The sequence below is a fragment of the Rousettus aegyptiacus genome, unplaced genomic scaffold (genome assembly GCF_014176215.1).
Source record: "Rousettus aegyptiacus isolate mRouAeg1 unplaced genomic scaffold, mRouAeg1.p scaffold_m13_p_14, whole genome shotgun sequence".
NCBI lineage: Eukaryota > Metazoa > Chordata > Mammalia > Chiroptera > Pteropodidae > Rousettus > Rousettus aegyptiacus.
Genome location: NW_023416289.1, coordinates 45,956,195 through 45,978,532, shown reverse-complemented (window position 1 = coordinate 45,978,532; position 22,338 = coordinate 45,956,195). Strand labels below are relative to the sequence as shown.

At 58.5% G+C, this 22,338-nt stretch overlaps 2 protein-coding genes across 10 annotated transcripts; one reads left to right on the top strand and one right to left on the bottom strand.

Annotated features, from left to right (window-relative positions):
* Positions 1-288: 288 nt before the first annotated feature.
* Positions 289-14,899, bottom strand: SCAF1 (SR-related CTD associated factor 1). 8 transcript variants are annotated; one of them, XM_016122377.2, is made up of 11 exons: positions 14,771-14,899; positions 10,997-11,110; positions 10,690-10,747; positions 9,940-10,034; positions 9,556-9,656; positions 9,355-9,470; positions 4,070-6,889; positions 3,335-3,417; positions 2,906-3,124; positions 957-1,085; positions 289-713 (listed from the first exon to the last, which is right to left on the bottom strand). In XM_016122377.2, the coding sequence occupies exons 1-11, from the start codon at positions 14,867-14,869 to the stop codon at positions 522-524; spliced, it is 4,026 nt and encodes a 1,341-aa protein (XP_015977863.2). In that variant the 5' UTR covers positions 14,870-14,899; the 3' UTR covers positions 289-521. The 8 variants fall into 8 exon arrangements, with proteins under 8 accessions (XP_015977863.2, XP_036087706.1, XP_036087708.1 ...); XM_036231813.1 differs by having other exon boundaries at positions 9,355-9,467; XM_036231815.1 differs by lacking the exon at positions 14,771-14,899 and adding an exon at positions 13,720-14,760.
* On the top strand, positions 14,874-19,300 carry RRAS (RAS related). 2 transcript variants are annotated; one of them, XM_036231822.1, is made up of 6 exons: positions 14,874-14,984; positions 17,460-17,547; positions 17,636-17,738; positions 17,823-17,931; positions 18,770-18,888; positions 18,964-19,300. In XM_036231822.1, the coding sequence occupies exons 3-6, from the start codon at positions 17,671-17,673 to the stop codon at positions 19,046-19,048; spliced, it is 381 nt and encodes a 126-aa protein (XP_036087715.1). In that variant the 5' UTR covers positions 14,874-14,984; positions 17,460-17,547; positions 17,636-17,670; the 3' UTR covers positions 19,049-19,300. The 2 variants fall into 2 exon arrangements, with proteins under 2 accessions (XP_036087715.1, XP_015977871.1); XM_016122385.2 differs by lacking the exon at positions 14,874-14,984 and adding an exon at positions 15,383-15,588.
* The last annotated feature ends 3,038 nt before the right edge of the window (positions 19,301-22,338 follow it).

The following is a 22,338-nucleotide window of genomic DNA, read 5'->3' as shown; positions in this document are numbered from 1 at the left end:
CTGGCCAGTGGGACCCCCAAGGCCAGCACCACCACTCTATCACCAGCAACAGCTTACTACGCACTGGAGAATGTTCCAGGCGCTTCACCTGCCTGCGATTATTTAATCCTCAACACCTGCTTTATAGACAAGGAGACTGAGGCCCAGGGAGGGGAACGCCCTGGCCCCAAGCCACACAGCCCAGTCTCCTGAGAACCAGCCTCAGATTTGGGCTAACCCCCCAGCATGTCCCTCCCGGCCCCTTTCCCAAACGGGTCTCTCAAAAGAAAAGACCTAAAATCCTGGGGCTCGGGGGTAACATTTCATGAAATCTTTAATGAAACGGGAGAGGCACGAACAGAGGAGAGGGATGATGGGGGCAGGCTCGGGGACAAGGGAAATGGGCACGGGACTGGGCAGAGGGCTCTCCTCTTCCCCGCAGCGACCCTCCCCCAATCATCCCACTGACTCAGGGAGGGAAGCGAGGAGGCGGAGCCATAAATACGTCCAGAATTCCGAGGGGAAGGAAGTGGGGCTGGGTCTCAGAGAGGGGGCAGGGGAAGGCCCGGGCCACCCTTGTCAGGGGGCCCTGGCTCCTTCGGCGGCCGTGGGGGCCCTGGGGGGTCCCCTGGCTTGCGGCCGTGCTTGCGGAAGTAGCGGTAGCGTTGGACGTAGGCCCGCACCAGGTTGCTCACCTTCACTGGATTGATCTCCCCACTTTTGCTGTGGCAGATCTGGAGAGCGAGGGGCAGCTGTCACCGCCAGTCCCCCAGGATCTGTCCACCTAGACTGCTGAGCGCAGCTTGGGACGTGGATAGGAGCTGCTCCCCCGGTGCCGGAAGAGGCCAGGCAGGCTCAGGGAAGTCTCATCACCCGCCACACTTTCCAGACCGAGCCACCATCCCTCGTACATCTGCCTGCACACGTCCCTCTCGCTTCGTCCCTCCCACTTCGGTGTGTGGCCCCCTCTGGCCCACCTTGTGGACGGCCTTCCTCAGGATGTCCTTGTACTCCTCCTTGGTGATGTCCTTCTTCTGGTAGTACGGCTTGATGGCCAGCTTCACCTCCTCCACCGCCCGCTCCTGAGTGTGCAGCTTCTTCAGATACTGGCGGGGGTGGCGACAGGGTGGGAAGGAGGGGCAGATCAGTTCCTGTGGAACCCCTGCCTCCCCTCGCTACCTGCCAGCTCTGTCTCCCTGACCAACCCCCCTCTTCGTGCAAGTGGAAACCCTGTTCAGGGTCTGCCCTATGCTCCCCTGGCTAGCTCTGGGCCTCTAAGTGTCACTGAGCATGTCCTCGTAAGCTGGATTCTGGCTGTCCCAAGGGGCCATGACCAGGACACGTGTCCCCTGCCTTTAAAAGTTCAGTCTGGTGAGGAAAAAGACTTGATCCAAGCAGTTACAATTGTTTTAATAAGATGCTACAAGGTTTATACTAACTGCAGCAGGAACGTGTGGCAAGGCTTTTCAATGGGCAAGTGAGAAGACTCAACTTTGGACTGGCTCCTCAGTGGCCAGCGGGGCTGAGAGGCACTGCGGGGGCAGGGGGGTGGCTGGGGGTGGACTGGCCAAGAGCACAGGGGAGGGGTGGGAGGTGACCCCCAGGCGGCCGGCATTTCGGAGTTCAGGGCGTGCAGGTGGCTCATTTGTGCTGGAATCCTGGCTGGACAAGGGACTGAGTGAGCCCCTTGTGGGACAGCACTCGGGGGACTGAGGTGACACACGTGGAAGCCACAGAAGGAGCCAATCAAAGGGCTTATGGCTGTTCTGAGACGATGGCTGAGGGAGCCCCAAGCCCGCAGGGACAGAAGAGCTGTGCCCCTGGCTCGGCCTCAAGTGAAATCTCTGCAGAAGCCACTGGCCAGGATACCTCTGACAGGGCCGCGCATTCAGACCACAGCTAGACACGGGGAAAAGTCACTGAGAACCAACCCTGGGAGGTCGCCCTCCCGAGCCAGGGCTGAGGGAAGAGTAACCTGAGGCCTGGCAAGGGCAGGACACTCTACACGTCAGGGCCATCCCCGACAAGATGACAGTGAGTGCAAACTGTGGGCTGAGCTCCTAGGCTGTGTGGGCAGTGCCACTGCCAGGAGAGCCACCGGCTACCCTGGGGGCGTCCTCAGGCCTCCTTCCGCAACAGGAAGTGGATTTCTAAAGGGACAGGGGTTGCCACCCGCAGCCAACTCACACGTGGCGAGGGAGGACAACAGGCAGAGAGGGCAGTCCAGGGCAGCCTCGCTGGCTGAGCACGGAACCTGCTTCTTTCTGGCCATGGGGTCCATCCTGTCCTTGTCCTGCAGCCCATGGCATGTGTCATGAGCCAGCGACCATCACAGCTGTGCCCCTACCACCATTTCTCACAAGGGGCTTCGTGTGGGGTTTATCCCACTTTCCCTCTGGCACCAGGCACGCCCTGTGCAAGGGTGGGCAGCGCCATCAACAAGCAGCTGCTAGACTGAAAAGCCTCCAGACCGAAACAAAAGGAAATAGGCCTGAGGCCCGGGAGGAGGAACCAGATGTAATGGAAGAAGAACCTGTTTGTGTTTGCCCTGCACCCATTCCTCACCTCTCCATCACGGAAATGCTTGATTTGTGTCTGTAAACAGCTCTCTCCGACACAAGAAGGGAGCAAAGAAGGGAGACAGAGATGTGAGCAAGCAAGGGGTATACTGCAGTGTATGTGTGTGTTCATATTTTATCTGTATCTCCCTGTATTTATGGACAAATGCACATAATTTCTAGTAATTCTGCCCAGCGCCTGTTTCTTGTTCATCTATTCAAGTGAAAGTTTAGTTTCTTGCAATTTAATGTAAGGCCCAGCTGTTGGTATGAGTCTGCCATTCTCCTTGGGCCCCTGCACCTCAGTATCTGCTGCTGTTTTCTGCAAAACTGTTACCATCGACCCACCTCTCCCCAGCCCAGCTCACCTTGTCTGTGTCCCCACGTCCCTCAGAGCTGCTGCTGCCCTCTCTCTTCTCAGATGCTGCAGCCAGCCCAGTAGGGGTGGGAGGGGTAGAACCGCAGCCCCCCAGGGGGAGGCTGCCCGGGAGCAGGTAGCTGGAGGGGCCCGGGGGCAGACCCAGAGAGGTGGGCACAGGAGCCGGTGTCACCCCGAGACTGGAGGGTGGCTTTCTGTGGCTGAGGATCTGTGGAAGAGGTTGGAGGATGAACAGAGATGGAGAAGAGGAAACATGTACCCCTATTATTCCCACCCTGATTTCCAAACAGTCCCAGGACAAGCTCCTCTTCTGGCCAATACCTTGCCCCAAGGCCTGCTGGGAGTTGTAGTTCCTCTCCTAACCCAAGGCAGGGGACAAGAGAAGGGGCTGCGGGGACTCTTCCCCAGGGGAGCCCACCTGGTTGGTGGCCTGGATCAGCTCCTGGGCTTTTGCTCGGCTTGCCAGATTGGCTTCTTCCATTTTGAAGAGAAGTGCAGTCACTACAGGAGGTGGAGAGTTGACAGGGAGATTGGGGTTGACATGGGAAGAGATGGTGAATCTCACCTTGCCATCTGCTGCCATCTCCCACCCTGGGCCCCTGGAGAGGCCTTGAGGCCTCAGGCTAACTAAGGGGGGGCCTTGGACACTGAAAGAGCCAGCCCACACCTCCGATGTGCTTGGGAGTCAAGTGTATGTGAGTGGATGTGGCCGGGGTCACCCGGCGACAACGTACAGCAGAGGTGAGGTTCTGTCTCTTGAGACCCGTGGCCAGTCCAGCCCCTCCCTCCATCTCTGTGGTCTGGCAGAGGCTACTGCTATCCCCTAAGGGACGCTACCATCACCCCATTCCTTCTGGTCCCTCCACCAAGCCTCTTCCAGGCCACCTCCAGGAGGACCCCCAGGACACGTTCAAGTCCTCCAGCCCGGGCTGAGCTGGCTGTCCCCTGCTCCTGTCAGCCCACCTCTTCCATCAAACCCAAAGAGCTAGGAGCCTCCTGGGCAGACTCATCAGCCCTCGCCCACCGTGGCTCTCCTAGTCCAGGTCACTATACACCCACCCTTTCCAAGGCATCTCCATTGCCACCAAGTCTGCCCCCGTATGATCTCATCCTCACTGATCCTTTCTGTCCAGCACCCCCATGGGACACTCACAGGCCAGGACACCACTGGTGGTGCAGTCCACACCAGCAGGCAGGTTCCAGGGCAGGGGTGGGGGCAGCGTGGGCAGCTGGGAAACACGGGTGGCTGGCCCATCCTCTGTCCCTGAGTCACCGGCTGTGGACCCTGCGCTAGGGGCGGTGCTTGGGGCGGCTGCGGCCGTGCTGGTGGCCGTGGTGGTGGCGGGCTGCTGCTCCTCCTCTTCCTCCTCCTCCTCCTCCTCCTCTTCTTCCTCCTCTTCCTCCTCCGCCCCACCTCGGACCCCTGACTCCTCAGCGGCCTCCTCAGGCAGGAAGGAGACCTCGGGTGTCTTACAACTGCTATCCACGGTCTGTGAGTCTGGCGTGAGCGCAGGGGGTGGAGGGGCTGCCTTGGGGGGTGGGGTGCTGGGGGCCTTGGCAGCCCGCTCCTCCCCAGACCAGGAGGTCTCCTCGGCCCCCTTGGCTCCCGCCGGCTGGCTGCAGCTGTCCGCCTTGGACTTCTTCAGTGTTACAGAGCCACCAGTGCCCCCGCTGCTGGCTCCACTGCGAATCTTTTTCCTGGTCTTGGATGGCTTGGTCTTTCCCTTGGTCCCCTTGGCTTTCTTGGCCCCAGCCTTGGCCTTGACCTTGGTCTTTTTGGGCTTGGTGCTGCCCGGAGCTGCTTTGGCCACCTCAGCAGGGGCCCGCTCGTCAGGCTTGAGGAAGGGAGAGCGGCTCTCACGGTCGCGGCTGAACTTGACTCCGATGGAGCCCAGGCCGGCCGACGCGGCCTCCTTGGCCGGTGTGGTGCTGCTCACGCCCTCTCGGATCAGCACCGCCACCTTGGACTGCAGCTTCACCTTCCGGGAGGACGAGGACGAGGATGAGGACGAGGAGCCCGAGCCGCTGCTGACCGGGGGCTTGGGCGGGGGCCCTGAGGAGGGTGCTGACTCCTTGGGGGGCCGGGCCTTCTTGGATGACCTGTCCCTGTCCCTGTCTCTGTCCCTGTCCCGGTCCCGATCCCCACCATCCAGCGCCTTCCGCCGGGACCCCTTCTCCCGGGACGAGGAGGATGAGGAGGCGGCCCCAGAGCGGCGGCGGTCCTTCTCACTGCTCTTGCCACCCCGCTCCTCGGTGCTCAGTCCCTCGGAGTCATATAGGACCTCACGTTTGGGCGACGAGGCCGGGGCTGGCGAGGGGCCTCGGGGCTCAGACTTGTCCAGCCGGCCCACGGTGATGGTCCGCTTGATGGCGAAGAGATCGTGGTCTGTGAGGTCCTGGATGGAGGGGGGCACGGCCCCCCGGCGGCGGCTGTCCCGCTCTCCGCCCAGGGAAGCTGAGCCCGAGGGCGCCTGGGCCGGAGCCGGGGCCTTATCACTGTCCCCGGACCGCTTCTCACCCCTGGACCGCGACCGCTTCTTCTTCTTTTTGCTGCCACCGCCGTCCCGGTGCTTGCCGCGGTGCCGCTCGCGCCTCGAGGACGACGACGAAGACGTCGCTGGGGGTGGGGAGGTCGAGCGCCGCCGCCGCCGCCGCTTCTCCCGGGAGCGAGACCTGCGGCTACCGCCGCGGCGGCGGTCGGGGCTGCGGGAACGGCGCCGGGCGGAGCGGGACCTGGAGCGGCGGCGGGCCGAGGACGAGGCGTGCGAGCCTGGCTTGCGGTCCCGGGAGCGGTGCTTCTTGGAGTCCCAGGGGGAGGCCGGGGCCGGCGGGGCGGGCGCGACACCGGACGAAGATGAAGCAGCCTCCTTGGCCTCGCCACCGCCGCTGCGCTTGCGCTCCCGCCGCGACTTCTTGCGCGCGGGCGGGCCGGCGGGGGCCGCGGCGGCGGGCGAGGCCGAGCGCTGGCGGTAGCGCTCTCGCCGCTGAGTCAGGATTTTGCGGCGCAGGTCCAGGCCGCCCCAGCGCGCGTCGGCGGCGGCAGGTGGCGCAGGCGCCGGCTCCCCGAGATCCACCTGCAGTGCGCCCTCCCCATCCGATTCGGCGTGCAGGGACAAGAAGTCGTCCCCCTCCGGGGCCCGTGGCGCAGGGGGCGGGGGCGGGGGCTGGGCCGTGGGCGCCTGCGCCCCGGGAGTGGCGCGTGTGGCCCGGCCGCTGGCACGGAAGAGGGACAGCGCCATCCTGGGCTCCTCCTCCGGCTGGACGATCTCACCCTCCTCGATCTCCGAGTCGCCAGGAGGCAGCAGCGGGGGCGGGAGGGCAGCGCCACCTGCTGTCACCACCTCCACGGACACCGTGCCTTCCCGACGCGCTTCCGCCTCGGTCCCCACCACGAAGACGCGCCGGCGGATAGCTCCGTCGGCCCGCGTCGAGTCCGCCTGTGGCGGTGTTCCGGAGGCAGCAGTAGACTGAGGGGGCTGGGGCTCCAGGCGGGGGCTCTCGTCACCCGGGAAGTCCTGGCTCAGGCTGTTGTCGTCGTAGATGCCCGCCAGGGTCTCAGAGATGCGGCTGATGCTCTGGGACAGGCCCTCCTCCTCCTCCTCCTCTTCCTCCTCCTCCTCTTCCTCCTCCTCCTCCTCTTCCTCCTCAGGGGAGGGGGTCCCCGCCGACGAGCTGGGGTTGGAGCCAGTGGGCTCGAAGGGGTCGTACTTCTGCTCCGGAGCGGGTGGCGGCGAATAGGCCTCATCGGTGGGGTGGAAGGGGTCATAGATGTCGAATCGGGGGGCAGGAGGGGCTGGGGGGGCTGGGGGTGGTGGCGGGGGAGGAGGGGAAGGGGAGGATGAGGAGGGGGAAGGGGAAGGTGAAGACGATGCCGAGGAGGGGGCTGGGGGTGGGGCGGGGCCCCCATCCCCAGTGCCCAAGGTGAGGAAGTGGCGGGCACAGGTGGGTCGAGAAGAGAGAGACTGGGGAGAAACTGCAAAAGAGCGGGAGACAGAGAGGCACGGTCAGCCACATGTCCTTCCCCCAGGCCCCAGACAGACCAGCACCCACCCACGCTCCCGGCACCCACTCAACGCTCGCTGCACCGGCAGGCACTGCTCCCGATGCTTTACGTGTGTCACCGCCTAGGATGTTCCCAACAACCTCACACCACACGTACTGTGACCCGAGGGTCCCTGGAGGAAACTGAGGCACAGAGAGCTGAGGTACCTTCCCCAAGGGCACACAGAAAGCAGGGAGGAGCCAAGGTGCACACTGGGTAGACTGCAGACACACAGGGACCCACGGCCCCAGGCAGCCCTGACCGCTGATGGTGGCAACGCCACCGCAAGGGCTCGGGCCAAGCCTCAGGCTGCCTGCATGGCCTCGTGCGGGCCTGCTGCACCTGCTGCCTCCTGCAGGAATGTAGCCCATTTTATAAACTCATGGGAAACTGAAAAGGCAAATTTCCTCTCCAGAGCCTGGAAGGGGCAGAGCAGGGCAGCCTTGACAGCCTGAGTCCCCACCCCGCACGCTTCGCTTATGCACCAAGCCCCGCCCAATAGGCTACATCTACTCAGGACTCAGAGACACCACCAAATGGTGACCAGTGTGTGTTTGCTCCTTCCTATGGGCCAGCTGACAGGCGTTCCCACGTCACCTCGTCTGCACTCGAGACCCTGCTTTCTAAGCACTAGTCTCAGTGTCGCAAGTCCCACAGAAAGCGGGAAGCCAGCAACTAGGACACACACGTCGGTGTCCAGAGCCCCCTGTCAACCACACATAGCTGCAAGGACCTGCCACGGCTGTGGACAGGGGCTGGGAAGCACGGGGTAGAAAGGACAGCTACAGCGCCACATCCCAGTCTGGCTCCCAGGCTCTAGCTCTCTCTCGTGACCTGACTGTGGGTAAGTCATTCAACCTCTGCCTCAGTTTCCTCACCTTATACAACAGGGTTTGTGTATTCATTCGACATTTTTACCAATCACCTATCTGTGCCAGGTGTTGCTTGGGGTACTGGGGATAGAAGGGTGAACAAAAGAAACAAAATCCCTGCCTCCAAGGAGCTCACATTTGAGTGGGGAGAGAAATATCAACGTGCCAAGCGTAGCATCTGTCGGCTGCTGAGGGCTCTGGAGGAAAATAAAGCAAGGGATGATGACGATGGGGGCATTCAGACCACACAAGGATAAGAGGGCCAGACTGCACCTGGCACGCGAGGACTCCGTGAGTGTAAGCTCCTACGACCTGCTCACTATCACTGCTGCCTTAAGTATAAGACAGTCCACCGACTGGAGTGGTCTGGAAATGCCAGTCATCCACTTCTTTATATAATCTTCACATGGGATGAGATTATGGGCAAATTCTTTTTCCTAATCTTAACATTTTCCAAATAAAGACCAAAAACCCCCTTGGAATAAGGAAATAAAACACAAACCCTAAAAACAACTACCAGATTCTAGATACACCTGTACCACTTAAGGCCCAGGATCCACGTCTGACTTACCATCTGTTTTTCTAAATAAAGTTTTATTGGGACACTGTCCCTCCCATTTGTTATCCTCTATTGCTTCTGATTTTGAAGGAAAAATACTTTTGTGGACCCCCGAGAGTGAGGTGGGTCCTTGCCACCATGTCCCCCGAGACTGATGGATGCGCCCACCTGCCACTCCAAAGGAAAAGCACAGAACTGGCCCAGACGGGTGTGTGCCGTGATCCCGGCCCCCCCGCCAGCAATGCGCTTTCCGCTCCGCGCCACCCTCAACACTAAGTCTGCAAAAGGGAAGTCTGAGCCCACGGGTCTCATTGGGATCAGCAGCAGCAGCATCCCAGGAGAGCTGATTAGAAATATAAGTTCCTGGGCCCCGCTCGAGACCTGCTGAATCATAGACCCCGAGGGCGGGCCCAGTAACCTGTGTCACTGGTGATTCTCCTGCCTGCTGGAGTCTGAGAAGCCCTGGTCTACACTGCTCCTGGGCTCACAACTGTGGTAGGGTTGCGAGGGTGGACTGTCACCCGGGCAGGCACACAGCACAGAAGTCAACAACTTAGGCTTTATGCTCAGATGGACTTGGACTCAGGGCCGAGCGCCCTGACTAAGCAGATGGCTGTGCCACCTCAAACACTCTCCCTAACTTTTCTTCTCTGGCAGATGGAGATGCCGAGGGCTCCCTCCTGGGGAGACAAGTCCCTACGCGGCTACCCTGGCAGGTAGGACCCTGGGCACCGAGCGTCTCGTGCGTGCCGGCTACTCCCGCATGGTGGCCATCACGTCAGTTTTGACTTTGTGTACATCTGTACGTACATGTGGCCTTTACTGCAGTGCAATAGGAAAATAACATTAATATAAAGGTTCCGTCTAAATGACGTGATCGTCGCTACTGTCATCTCTAATGACAGCTGCCTCCCCCACAAAGCCAAGGCCGGCCGCTCGCCCAGCTCTGTCCTGGCCACACATACCCGTTTTGCCCATCCTCCAGGCCCTGAGCCGGGGCAGCAGGCTGGGCACCGGCAGAGGGATCGGATCCCTGTCCCCAATTCGAACCTCGGCCACCAGCTCCAGCATGTCCTCGCTTCTGCAAGACAGAGGGGTGAGTGAACCCCAGGGTGCTCCTGGCTCCTGCCCCAGGGTTCTCCCACTCCAGCCACCCAGTTACTCACTCGCCAGGCCGCAGGTCCAGGTGGCTGGGAACCCAGGTGTCTGGAGGGTCGAGGACGCTCACCACCCCGGCCAGGAAGCTGTCTGCAGCCATGTCCAGCACCTGGAACAGGGAGCAGCTCCACCCTGTCCCTGATCACATGAGGACCCACGAATCTCGTTTCCCCAGCCCCTGACCTCCCAAGCACAGACATCTGAGCCCCCAAGAACACGCGGGGATGCAACCAAGTCGCTCGCCTTGACTGCCTCTGAGACCTGAGGCCAGCCCCAGCCTCCCCACTGGCCCTGATCAGCAGCCCAGACCCAGGAGTCTGGGTCCCCAAGCCCACCTCCCCACCTCTGGGACCCAAGCCCCAGCGCCCTTCCTCCACCGTCCCCTCACTCACAGTAGCCGTGTCAGCTCCCCCCGACTCCTGGGAACGGGAGTCTGAGCGTGGGCTCCGGCAGCGCCTCCACCGAAGGCCATGACACTGAGAGCCATCTGGAGAGAGATATGCGCGGGGAATTGGAGGGGGGACTAGACGCGAGGACCTTGTGAGGCAGGGAGAGGAGCCCACCCCAGCTCTGGACAGGGGAAGGCGCGCTCCTGCCAGCTCCCTGCCTCCATCCACCGCCGCCTAACCTGGGTCCCAGCAGGACTCCCCTGGTGTCCTTCTGGGGCTCCGACTCTCTCACCCCTTTGTCCTCCTAGCTGCACGCAGGACAAGTCACCTCTACATTCAACCCAGGTTGTGACTTGGTCCCCATGAACCGCTCCTGCCTCCCCTCCCGCCCCACTGCCCACTGGCCCCCAAATGCCGCAGCTCAGTCCTGTGACGTGTCACCGTGCAGTGCTCCTGCGGTCACCTCTGCCTCTCAGGCTTTCCTATTTTACCACACAATTCTGACCTGTCACCCATTCTAGGAAGCCTTCCTGGACCCTGTCCCCTCCACACCAGCTTAGCTGGGCCTCCTGCCCTCCTCCACCAGACTGTGAGCCCCTCCGAGGCAGGTGCAGGGCTTTCGATTCGTCTTTGGCTCTCATGCCAGCACAAGGATGGTACCCAGGAGGCCTCAGAAAAGTGTGTATGAATGAAATCGGGATAAAGAATGCAGAGATGGGGCGGGGAGCTGAGAGGAACCGGAAGCCGGCGTACCTTTCTCATTCGGCAGATGCCCCTGCAGGGAGCTTCCCACAGCCTGCTGAATGGCCCGCTAGAGAAAAGATGGGGTGTGAAGGGGGTGGAAAGAAACGGTGGCAGTCAGGGGACTCGTGCAAATGGTTACAAGCTCTACTCCTGGGAGATAGGCATTCTAGACACTCTATGACCAGACCTGAACCCTTCAGAGGAGCCAGGAGTGCAGGCCCCCTGCCCCTCCTCCCCCTGGGGCCCAAGAGGTGGGCCCTGGAATCCAGACTCCCAGCCCCTCCCTCCCTTGGCCAAAGATGTCCAGCAGCCTCACCAGGATGAAGGCAGTAGGAGAAAGTGTGGGGTCTCTGTCTGGTGGGCCATCACCCCGATCCTCGCCCGACTCCTCTGTCTTCCCTCGAGACTCATCTTCTTCCTCCATGGTCACCTAGAGGTTGAGGGGTGAGAGTCTAGAGTGCAGGCCGGCAGGGCCAGGATGATGGCGGGGTGTGTGTGAAAGGGGATGGAAGCAAAGGATGGACATGAAGACCTCAAAGGCCTCCAGCGCTGCCTCCAGCAGCATCCTCGTCAGCATCCCTCCTCTCCCCCACCGCATCCCAGGCCTTGGGAGCGCCCCAGGTCCAGTGCAGACACTGGCATGACAAGAGCGATTCTCTTCCCTTGTCTGGATTTCAGCTGCCTCTTCTATCAGAGAGATCTTTCCAGCCTTCCATTTTGACACCCTGCTCCCCAGTTCCCACAGCTTTCCCCATAACCAAACTTAAGATCTTATGGGCCACCCTCACGGGAGCTAACCCGACACCAAGATTTTTTTCTGTTGAGTTGTGATTTCAAATAATATGTGCCACATTTCAAATGTTATGTGGCAGTGTGCTGGCTGCATCTCAAACACGACGCAACTTCCTAAAGCATCAATCTTCCTCGATGGTGAGGGACCAAAAACAATTTATTTATACACACAGTATAAGATGAAGCTATGATAGCGTGATCTACAAAACCAGCCTGCCACTTTTAAAATGAAATCACTGATTTCAGAAAGGCATGCTGTCCACCAGACCCAAGGGGACATCGGCCCATGGCCCATCTGCCTATTGTATGAAAGCATGGCTGAAAGGTCATCCTTCAGACAGGCGGTTATCTTAATTAAGGCCTCAAAAACCAGGAATGTTTCAGCTGCAGGTCCCCACGACCATCGAATGTGCAACTCTGAAACAACTTCTGGTCTCAAGTTCCTAGAAAGTGTCAACCCCCTAACCCCCAAGTCAGTGTGCTTACCTGTATCTACCTCAAAGAAAGACTGTGCGAACTGAAAAGGAGACACTCCTGCCACACAGTTAGCACAACCTAGTGCTCAACCCACAGTAAAAACAACGATCGTTATTAGCCTCTAGGGCCCAGGTCTCCCAGACATGTCTCCCCCACCCCTCCCAGCTGCATACTTGCAAATGAAACAACTCGGTCCTGGTCTCCCTCCTACCAGATTTTCAAGCTTTGCCAAACCAAAGCTCCCCCATGCAGCCCTGCAGGTCTCTAAAACCCTGAGGCTCCCTCCCTAACTTCCATGACACTCATCCTGATGAGGGACAGACAGTTCAAGCCCTGGAGCTGCTCTTCCGCACTCCTGGGGGAAGCACAAGCTATGGTGACTGTCATATAACATGTTTATTCAAGGTCTGCTGACTAGACACACAGATCCCAAACCCTCTGCCTTAGGAAGATGCTCCCTTGCCCATTTATACATGCCCCAGGCTCTGCAGAAACACCCCGCGGCTCCTCACATCTTTTTGACAGAGAAGGTTCTGCAGACATTACTGTTTCCCTCTAGACCAGTGATTCCCAAACTACGGGTTCTGACAACAATACAGTGCTTCACAAATAGCTTGTTATAAAAAGTAAAGCAGACACGTAGCAATTCTTCACAGTACATCACAAGTGGTGAGTGGGAATATTAAATAACCAGACATGGGTATTAAATATCTACATCAGTAGGCACCGGGTCTCAATTAAAAATGTATTTTTTACTGAGATCAGGGTCAAAAGAATTTGAAAAGCACAGCACTAGCCAATTTTAAATGATCTATAAACTTTCCCAGACTACTGTGGACTGAATTCTAACTCTCTCTATAGCTCCAGGGCAATGGGGAATTTTACAGTATTTTTCATTTGAATTACCTTCTAAAGTGCAAGTACATCTGAGCTCGGAAATTTTCCAATACTCTCCTTTGTCTTAATCTCCATCTGAATATCTGGCCCCAAAGGCATTCGAATTTGCTCCAGGCACAGAAACTGCACTCTAGCAGGTACACTTAAAGCCACCTAGATGGTTCCAGGTCCTTCTAACTGCCCCAGCCTGCTGTCACCCAGATCAGACACTCCCTAGACATTGAAGAACCATCCAGACCTCTCAGCACATCTCAGAATTTGCCTCCTTACTTTGGTGGGCGCATCCCACTCCTAAAAGACTTTCTAACTCAGGAAGTTCTTTCGGGCCCGCTAAATGGCTCCAGATCCTCGTAGGTGAGTGGCATCCTCAGGTCAGCCCATGTAGACACTTCCCAGCCTCAACAGACATACCCCAGGCTCTAGAGATGGCCCTGCAGATACTCCTCAGCTCTTGCAGACCTCCTTCACCCCTGGGACATATCTCAAGATCTCAAGATGGCCCCAGAACCCTCTGAACAGACCCTAGCCCTCCGGTCAGCCCACGGACGATCAACAGTGCCTACAGAAATGACCCAAGCGGCTATATGACAGAGTGCAGGCGCCAGTCCCGGTCCTGGCCCTGTGGCTGTCCCCGGTTCTCACGGGGACGCCCCGTGGATGCCCCCTGACACCCACAGACGCATCCCAGGGCCTTGAGAAGGGCCCCGTTCGGCGCCAGGATCCACCGCTGCTGCCGGGCGGGAGACCGCCTCGCTAAGTCCTCCAGGCCCCGCGGCGTATGGGGAGGACCCCAGAACAACTAGCGACCCGACTCCGCCCCGCCCACCCCGATAGGCCCGAGCCCCGCGGTCCGGACCACCGCCGCCATCTTACCCCGCCGCTCGGGCTGCGGCTCCGGACCCGGCGCGGGGCGGGGCGGGCTGGAGGGGGGGTGTTGCGAGCAGAGGGAGGAGAGGGGCGGAGCTAAAACGCCGCCGAGCTTGCCGGGACTTTAAGTATCGAGCATGGTGCCGTGAAGGCTGGTGGGAAAGCTCCGGACTCAGTTTCCCAGCAGTCAACGGGGCACATGGGCAGGGATGCGCGCGACGCAGGCCGGGAGGCGTAGTCCGCGCGTCCCCTCTGTCACGCGAGGATAGCAAGGAGGTGAGAGGTGAAGTGGGCGGGGCTGCGGTAGCCCGCGATGAGGCCCCACAATACTCTGCGCGCGCACGGAAATAGCTGCGGAACAGGAAGTGATGCAAAGTGCACTCAGCTCAACAGATGCAAGGGAATTGTAGTTCCGCGGAGTGGGCAGTAGAAAAAAGGATGAACTGCCTGGGAGTTGCGCCGCCCCATTCTGGGAATTTCAGAATTCTGATTCCCTAGTCCCCTCTAAATTTGGAACCAAGAAGCCCGTCCCTACAGCCTCCTCTTTTAGGATGGAAAAGTCTAAATTCTGATCCCTCTCACTCGGCAGAGGAGTCCAGACTCCCATTTCCCTCGTCCCTAGGATTCAGGAGTCCGAGCCCTCCTCATTCCTTAAATCCAGAAGTCAGGCGCTCAGGCCTTTCCTCCTTCACACCATACCTGGTCTCTAGCTCGAACCTTACACGAACGTAAGTGGTCAGGCTCCCCACCCCAATTCCCTCGGGATCCAGAATTCTGGGTTTCTAGCATCCGAGAGTCTGGGCCTCCAGCTCCTTCCCTTATGAAACATGGGTAATCCTAATAGTAAGGATCCCCAGATATCCTCCTCCCCGAGACACAAGTCCAAGCCTTCAGACTCTTTCCCTCCTAGGGCCCTCAGCTTCCTCCTCCTTCAAAGACCCAGAAATCCGGGCTCTAGGCCCTTCGTGACCCAGCCATCCCGGTTTGGGCGAGCTGGCTCATGGATTAGGAATGCGGTGATCTCACAGCCCCTCCCTGTCCCGTTACCCAGCTGTACCCCTCCAGGGCCCCAACTCTCCTCCCACTCTGTCTTCCGCTTGGCTGGGAAAGCGGCAACCGGAAGCCTGGGTCCCTTAGCGGGCGGAGACTCCGACATCCAGCGCAGACGCCCGGGTCGGGAGTTTGGCTAAGATCCCAGGACGGAGGTGGAGCTTCCCTTAAGGACCTGCTCCTTCTTCGGAGCGCGCCTATATACGGCCGCGCGTGAGCCGGTGAGTCCCGCCTGCTAGAACAAGGCCTCGGGGAGGGTGCACTGAGAAGCTGTCTTGCAGTTTCTAATTTGCATAGCCCCTCCCCTGGTGAGCTTTCTGACCTGTCTGCCGAAAGAATGAGAGTGCTTCTTAGCATAGCCCCGCCCCAAAACGACCCACCAGCCCAGAGCGCGTGGCGCCGTTCTGGGTGAACGCAGTTCTCTCATTAGCATATGTCCGCCCCTTTCGGAATTCCCCTTCTTGGCGAACGTCGTTCCCGGCCCTTATTAGCATAGCGCCTCCTTTTCCCTGGCCTCACCTCCTCCGTAAGTGTCCCGAGACTTGTGCCCCGCTTGCCGGAGCTCATGATTATGCAGTAGTCTTATTAGCGTGACCCGCCCCTACGCCCCGCCTGGCTCCCCCCGCAGGCGGTAGCGGCGGCGGCGGCGGCGGCGGCGGCGGCGGTGGCGACATGAGCAGCGGGGCGGCGTCCGGGACGGGGCGGGGGCGGCCCCGGGGCGGGGGGCCGGGACCCGGGGACCCCCCACCCAGCGAGACACACAAGCTGGTGGTCGTGGGCGGCGGCGGCGTGGGCAAGAGTGCGCTGACCATCCAGTTCATCCAGGTAGTGGGCCCTCACCCGGGGGGTGTCCCCGGGACCCAGAACGTAGCCCTTGGGTGGATCCATGAGACCCTGATTTCCCCTCGACCTATCACTGAGACCCTCCTGTGAGGCCCTCTAATCTTAAAAGTTCCCCTCAGATTCTGATCCTGAGCCCCCCAAGACCTCCACCCCCTACATGAGGGACCGTCCTCTGATACTCATCGTGAGACCCACTGTCCCTCCCCCAGGATTCAAGACCACTCTTCCCTGCTGGCTTGCCCCTGAGCACCTCCTGGGAGCATCCTAAATCCACAAATTTCCCCATTCAGATCCTAAGCACTCTCATGTGTCCCCACCCCGCTAATTGCCACCTCCCCTCACCCTGAGCCCCATCCCCCCCACCCCAATCCCAGACCCCAGCTTCCCCTCTGAGCTACTCAGAGCCTAACTGGGAGACCTGTGCCCAAAGCCCTTGAGATCGGCCCAATATGAAATGCTTGGCTCCTTCAGGGACCTCGCCCAGAATCTAGAAATTATGCCCAGACTTTGCCCCCTGAGGCCCATCTGGGACCCCCTAGTCCTGAGAGAGGGGCCCTCAGACCCAAGAGAGTTCAAAAAGATCCTGCCCTGAAGACCCCATGTTCTGTGGCTCCAGACCCAGACCTTCGCCTTCCCGCAAGGAAAACCAACTGCTCCTCCTGCTGGAGTACTCCACTCCAACTCCCTGAGCCCCTCTCAGAAACTCCAGCCAGACCCCCAAGTCTCCATTGGAAGAAACCCAAGACTCTTGACACCCCCAGCAAAACCCACTCCTGGGGACTGTCTTTTCCCCCCTAAATGCATGTCAGGGTCTCTAAGACTAGACACGCACCCATGTTCTATGACAAACCTTGAAAGCATCCGAATTACCTTGTGACTGTCCCCAAGCTCTCACCCCTGAGCTTCTCCCGAGGTGCTCTGAAGACACATCCTAATCCCCTCCAAGGCCTGGTCCCTACACCCTCCCTCCAGGACAAGGCCTCACCAAGCAAACCCCCCACCCCAGCAGACCGGATGCAGCCCTCAGACCCCCAGCGCCAGATCATCCCTTCACTCCTGAAAACGCACCCCTGCCCAGGAAACCTCACCCCCGTTTCCAAGGGAAATCCTCCCACCCTAGAGAAACCCTAGAAAGGTGTCTGCTTTCTGAGATGCTACTGCAGAGGCCCCTGGGTTCCAGACCCATCAAGAGGCCCCAGCCAGCCCCTGCGTGGGAGCCCCCCGTCTCTGTAGAGAAAGGCCTTGGCCCTAGGCCCTTACCCCCAGGGGCAGACCCAAAGCTGGCCAAAGGCCTGGCTGGAGGCGGGCGGGACCCAGGCAGGAAGGGAGGGGCCCAGCCTGCAGGCGGGGCAGTTTCTCCTAAGTGGATTGGAACTGGGACCTTCCCTTGGGAGGAGACACTAAAAGCTGCCCCAAGGAGGAGCATGGGAAGGAGGAGGAGGAGGGGGAAAAAGGACAAAAAAAGAGGAGGGAGCTATATAGACAAGCAGATATTTGGGCAACGGGTCCCAATAACAAGCACATATTATGTCTAGGCAGGATGTTAAATGCTTAAGTGGTAAATGGATTTTCCCTGAATCTAACAAACACTGGATTAAGTTAATGTAGCGCTATTTTTACCCTCATTTTCCAAATGAGGAAACTGAGGTTCAAAGAAGGGAAGTGATTTGTTCAGTGCCACACAGCCATGACATCATCCCGACATGAGAGATGTACTTTATACCAGAAAGAGAGAGAAAACCAGGAGAGCCTTCAGAGACCAGAGAGAGGGGGACAGAGACAGGCAGGCCCCTGGGCCAGGGCTGCACCATCTCTGCTGGGGCACTAAAGGTACCCTCTCCTCACCCTACCAGTCCTACTTCGTGTCTGACTACGACCCCACCATCGAAGACTCCTACACGAAGATCTGCTCGGTGGATGGCGTCCCCGCTCGGCTGGACAGTGAGGGCGGCGGGGAGCGGATGGGAGGATGGCGGGGATGGCCAGGGGGAGCCTCGTCCCCACGGTAGCCCTGTCCCCTTCTCTGCAGTCCTGGACACTGCAGGCCAGGAGGAGTTTGGGGCCATGAGAGAGCAGTACATGCGCGCCGGGCACGGGTTCCTGCTGGTGTTTGCCATTAATGACCGGCAGAGGTGAGCGGAGATGGGAGGTGGTAGAGCAGAGGGGACTGGGGCCAAGTGACTGACTGGATCTCACGCCTCTGGCTTCATCTGCAGTTTCAACGAGGTGGGCAAGCTGTTCACGCAGATCCTCCGAGTCAAGGACCGTGATGACTTCCCCATCGTGTTGGTTGGGAACAAGGCAGACCTCGAGACACAGCGTCAGGTCTGGGATCCCCAGGGACCCCACGTCAGCCTGCGAGGCTCTTTCCCTCTGGCACACCTCCTGCCTCCCTTCACATCAGCATCCTCCTCCGGCTCGTCCGGTCCTGCTCTCTCCACTGTCACACACCTCTTGAGAGGTATTGCCCTCAAGGTGGACCTTCCGAGTCCCCAACATTGCACACAGGAGTTCCCAGGAGAGGTGGCTAGATGGAAAAAAGGGCATCTTCCCATCCCCAGGTCAAGTGGCTCTGACTCTGACCCATCCCCGCCTCTCATTCTCACCTAGACTCTTGCCCCAGCCTCCCATGTCTGCCCCCCTGCCTACCTCCCACTTGGTCCCCGCTGCCTCTGCCCCTCCCTTTTCTCAGCCCTCTATGGCCCCCCAGGGCCCCTGGGAGAAACCTCTAGCTCTGCCTAGTGCTTGATTTGATGCCCACCGCGTTATCATCCCTCCCTTTCTGTGCCTTCACTGCTTCCCCATACATACGGACTATGTGAGTTACACACCGAATGCATCTTTTAGATTAAGCCTTTGGGGATTTCCAACCTCGGGAGCTTGGCTCAGGCCTCTGCCAGGAACACCCAGATTTGTCTGCCCGATGAACTCAAGTTACGCAACACCCAAGAGGGCAAACGCCCATGCGGCCTTTCTTGACTCCTTACTCAGATGGCGCTGCGCCCCCTCGGCACCTCCACAATCTCCCCAGAACTTTCTCCGCTTGAGCACCTGCAGTGTGTAACCCTCATAAAGAGGACAGAGTATTATGTCTTCCTGTCTGCCCTGCCCCTGCTGGGACCCCCGAGGGCAGGGACCTGACTCCTCCCTATGTCACCTCCAGGTCCCCCGATCTGAAGCCTCCGCCTTCAGTGCCTCCCACCATGTGGCCTACTTCGAGGCCTCGGCCAAACTGCGCCTCAACGTGGACGAGGCCTTCGAGCAGCTGGTGCGGGCTGTCCGGTAAGCCGAGCCTCTGCCCTAAGCATCGGCCTTGCCCAACCCCTGTGGCCCAGACTCACCAGCCTCTTCCCACAGGAAGTACCAGGAACAAGAGCTCCCGCCCAGCCCACCCAACGCCCCCAGGAAGAAGGACGGGGGCTGCCCCTGCGTCCTCCTGTAGCACGGACATGGGAGGGACCACCAGCACGAGCTCCAGGGACCAGCTGCCCTCGCTCAGCCCAGTCCCTGATCTGGGACACACTACACGCCCTCTCACAGTACCTGGCCTCCTCTGGACCACCACCGTGTGCCTTCTGCCTTCGCCTCTTTTCCCTGCCCGAGCCCCCGGTGGGGGTACAGGGCTCCCGGGCATCCGGGTCACTGCTGTATATAACCCCCTCCCCAAGAGAAATAAACATCACTGCCACTGTCAGAAAGTGCTTTTTTTTTTTTTTTTTTTTTTTTAAGGGAAAATGGCTAGGGGAGGTAGGTGAATTCTGGGCACACGTGCTAAAGCCTCACCCCACTTAGGACTGGTGGATCTGGAACCTTCTGTCTAGCCGGGATGCGGGGGCCTCAGAAAACAAAGCGAGCCTTGCATCTGGACCCCCCACAACCTCTTCAACAGGGCGAGTCCACCCTTTTCTGTCTTGGTGGACCTTTGTTGGGATGAGGTTTAATGTCTGAAAAAAAATTTCTTTCCTAGAGCGTTCTAGAAGTGTACTATTCAATATGGTAGCCAGAAGCTACATGTGACCAAATAAAATCAAATGTTTGGTTCCTCAGTCTCACACTAGCCACATTTCAAGAGCTCAGTATTCGCATGTGGCCAGTGGTGTTCTAGAAGGTACTGGATCCTGGAAATGCGAAGCAACTGCTACAAGCCCTGCCCGCCCCATCCTCACTCCACCCCCACCCCACCCCCACCCCTCAGTGTACACTGAGAAAGCCCTTTGGGTTGGAGAATGGAGAAGGGACAGGTGGGTGGAATGGTGTCCAAGCAGCTGGCTGGCAAGTTCTCAGTTCCAGAAAGCTCCAATTGGGTTGACATCTGGGTCCAAACCCTGAATCCAACGTGGGGCCGGTGTGGACAAACCTCATCCGAGCCTCTCTCCTGGGAGGGCTTCAGTGTGGAGCATTTTAAGGCCACTGCAAATTAACTGCCAATACACTTTGGTCTGAAAACCCTTAATTCCCCCATGTTCATCCCAGAAACCCCAATTCTGTGTTCTACACGGGAAGCTGGAGCCAGACCCGGAGACCACTGTTCACCCATAACCTAAGCCCCTGTGACAGGTGTCTTTGAACCCCAACACCTACTCAACACATGGGGCCAGACCTCAGCCCAGATGTCCCCAGACCCTGGAACTTACACCTCCACCTGTCACCAACACTGTTTCCCCGCTCAGTAGATTACGGTCCTTTGTGGGCCTCACCACCTCTGCCGAGTGCCTCCGTCTTCCCATCTGTAAAATGGGGGTGACTATCCAGCTTCCCAGGGCAAGAGGCCTTTAGAAACCAATGTGTCCACAGGGATGGACACAACAGCACCTGGGACATACTAAGTGCTCAGTCTCGATGACCAAGGCCCCAGTGTTCTGCCCCAGAACCATGAATGTCCCTCTGTATTCCAGATTAGAACAATGATTAGCTGAATGTCCCTTTCCGGGTTTCAGTATCACAGAATCCTTGGCCCGTGCTCAACCTTCCGCCCTGGGAATAAGCCTCACTGGGATGTACTGTGCCACGAGATCACTCCCCCTCCCCCAGACCCTCTGCTCACCAGGGACTCACCCCTGCGGGATGGGGAGGGGCTGGTGTGGGGACGTTCCTATCAGTTTCCCAAGATCTGACACCTCCATCTAGGCCCCAGCCATGGGTTGAGGCACTCCCCTAGGACAAGGTCTGAGACCTTTCTGCACTTACAGGGCCAAGTTCTCGGTGGAAACACCCCACTTTCTAAAGGACCAAGATGCACTTTGAGAAGATGATGAAAGTTACCGCTTGCCCCCAAAACAAGGCGCACGTACAAACCCACAGTTACCTGCAGCCATTTTTGGAAGGTTCACAGCCACCATTCCAAACCCGACAACAGTGACAGTGCGCAGATGACCTAGTTGGCACCTTGCTAGGCACGTGTGTGTGCCTGGGCGTCTCTGGTTCTCACCCTCCCCTGGGTACTGGCAGGCCCTGTCAATGATTACGTCTCTCCAGGTTTCAATGACCATCTCTCTATCCATCACAATTGTCCCCTCTTCCCTTCTTGTCGTCTCTTGGACCTCTGATAAGCCTCTCAGGGTCTCCAGCCACGGGTAGGAGCTGAGTGCTTCAAACACGTTTCCTTTATCTTGACAAAAACCCATTTTACAGATGACAAAGCTGAGGATGGGAGCTTTTCTCCAACTTGCCTGGTTAGTGCCGGAACTGAGATTCGGTTTGGGCCGTTGAACTTCAAAGGGCCAATCACAGGGTGATTCTAACCCCACCGTCCACCTTCTGGCCACTCCATCCACTTTCTACCCCAGAGCTCCTACCAGAAACAATGCTGACCCTGGAATCTTTGGCCCCAATGTGCCCTTTCCGCTCAAAGGCTGCTTTCCCAACATGCTACAGGCCATGGTTCAAGGACATAATGGCCCATTCACATTGCTCTTAACTAAGATTGTAGAAAGTCCGTGGCCCATCACTGACTCTCCCATTACAATTCTCAAATGTTACTACCCATCCTCTATTCCATAAAATGAGGGCTCTAGTTATCAAGAGCACTGGAGATGGTGCAGACATCCAAAGTTCTAGAACAGGGTTCTTCTCAGATTCACCTGGACGGGCATCTAGAATGCTGACAACGTTCCCCTGAATTTCACACTGGGTCTCTACCTACTGACCAGCCATTGCAATGCCAATACCGGGGTTCTAGAATACCAATAGTCTGTCTTTCACGAGTGTCCAGGCTCTGTAACCATGGCTTATCACACCTTTATAGGCTGAGTTCGAGAACACTGCCTGTAAATCTAGAACACTGCTCCTCAGACTTGACTGTGTTTTAGAATCCTCCCAGGATTTTACCAAAAAGTGGGTTCTGCTTCAGTAGATCTGAGACAGAGCCCGAGAGTCTCCATTCAACATTTTGGGACACCCTCGGGGGGGCCATCCTGGCTCACGCACTGAGCGGCAGTGAGGCTGGAGAACAGACTCCATGCTTACCTCACACCTGCCAGTTCATTCGTGACCCTGCGGTTTCAGGGTTCCAGAACACAGAGACCTCCCCACCCCCAATTCTACATGAGGTCGCCAAGAGAAAGGATGTCAACTCCTGACAATTGCCACCGTCCGTACTGGTTTAAAAATACATCCAGCAAGTCCTATGCTCAACTCCCCTCTCACTGAGTGTGTGGTGGGGACCCCGGACTCTCATTTAGTGAAGAGGTGGCAAAAGCGATGGTGAATGATGACAGAAACATCTCGTGGCTA

Excerpts from the sequence above, each read along its gene's own strand:
- SCAF1 (XM_016122377.2), bottom strand. The coding sequence starts at position 14,869 with ATGTCGGAGTCTCCGCCCGCTAAGGGACCCAGGCTTCCGGTTGCCGCT. Across the intron at positions 6,890-9,354 it reads CTGGAGGATGGGCAAAACGG|TTTCTCCCCAGTCTCTCTCT; the intron begins GTATGTGTGGCC and ends GCTCTTTTGCAG. Across the intron at positions 3,125-3,334 it reads TGATCCAGGCCACCAACCAG|ATCCTCAGCCACAGAAAGCC; the intron begins GTGGGCTCCCCT and ends CCTCTTCCACAG.
- RRAS (XM_016122385.2), top strand. The coding sequence starts at position 15,436 with ATGAGCAGCGGGGCGGCGTCCGGGACGGGGCGGGGGCGGCCCCGGGGC. Across the intron at positions 17,739-17,822 it reads GCCATTAATGACCGGCAGAG|TTTCAACGAGGTGGGCAAGC; the intron begins GTGAGCGGAGAT and ends CTTCATCTGCAG. Across the intron at positions 18,889-18,963 it reads CAGCTGGTGCGGGCTGTCCG|GAAGTACCAGGAACAAGAGC; the intron begins GTAAGCCGAGCC and ends CTCTTCCCACAG.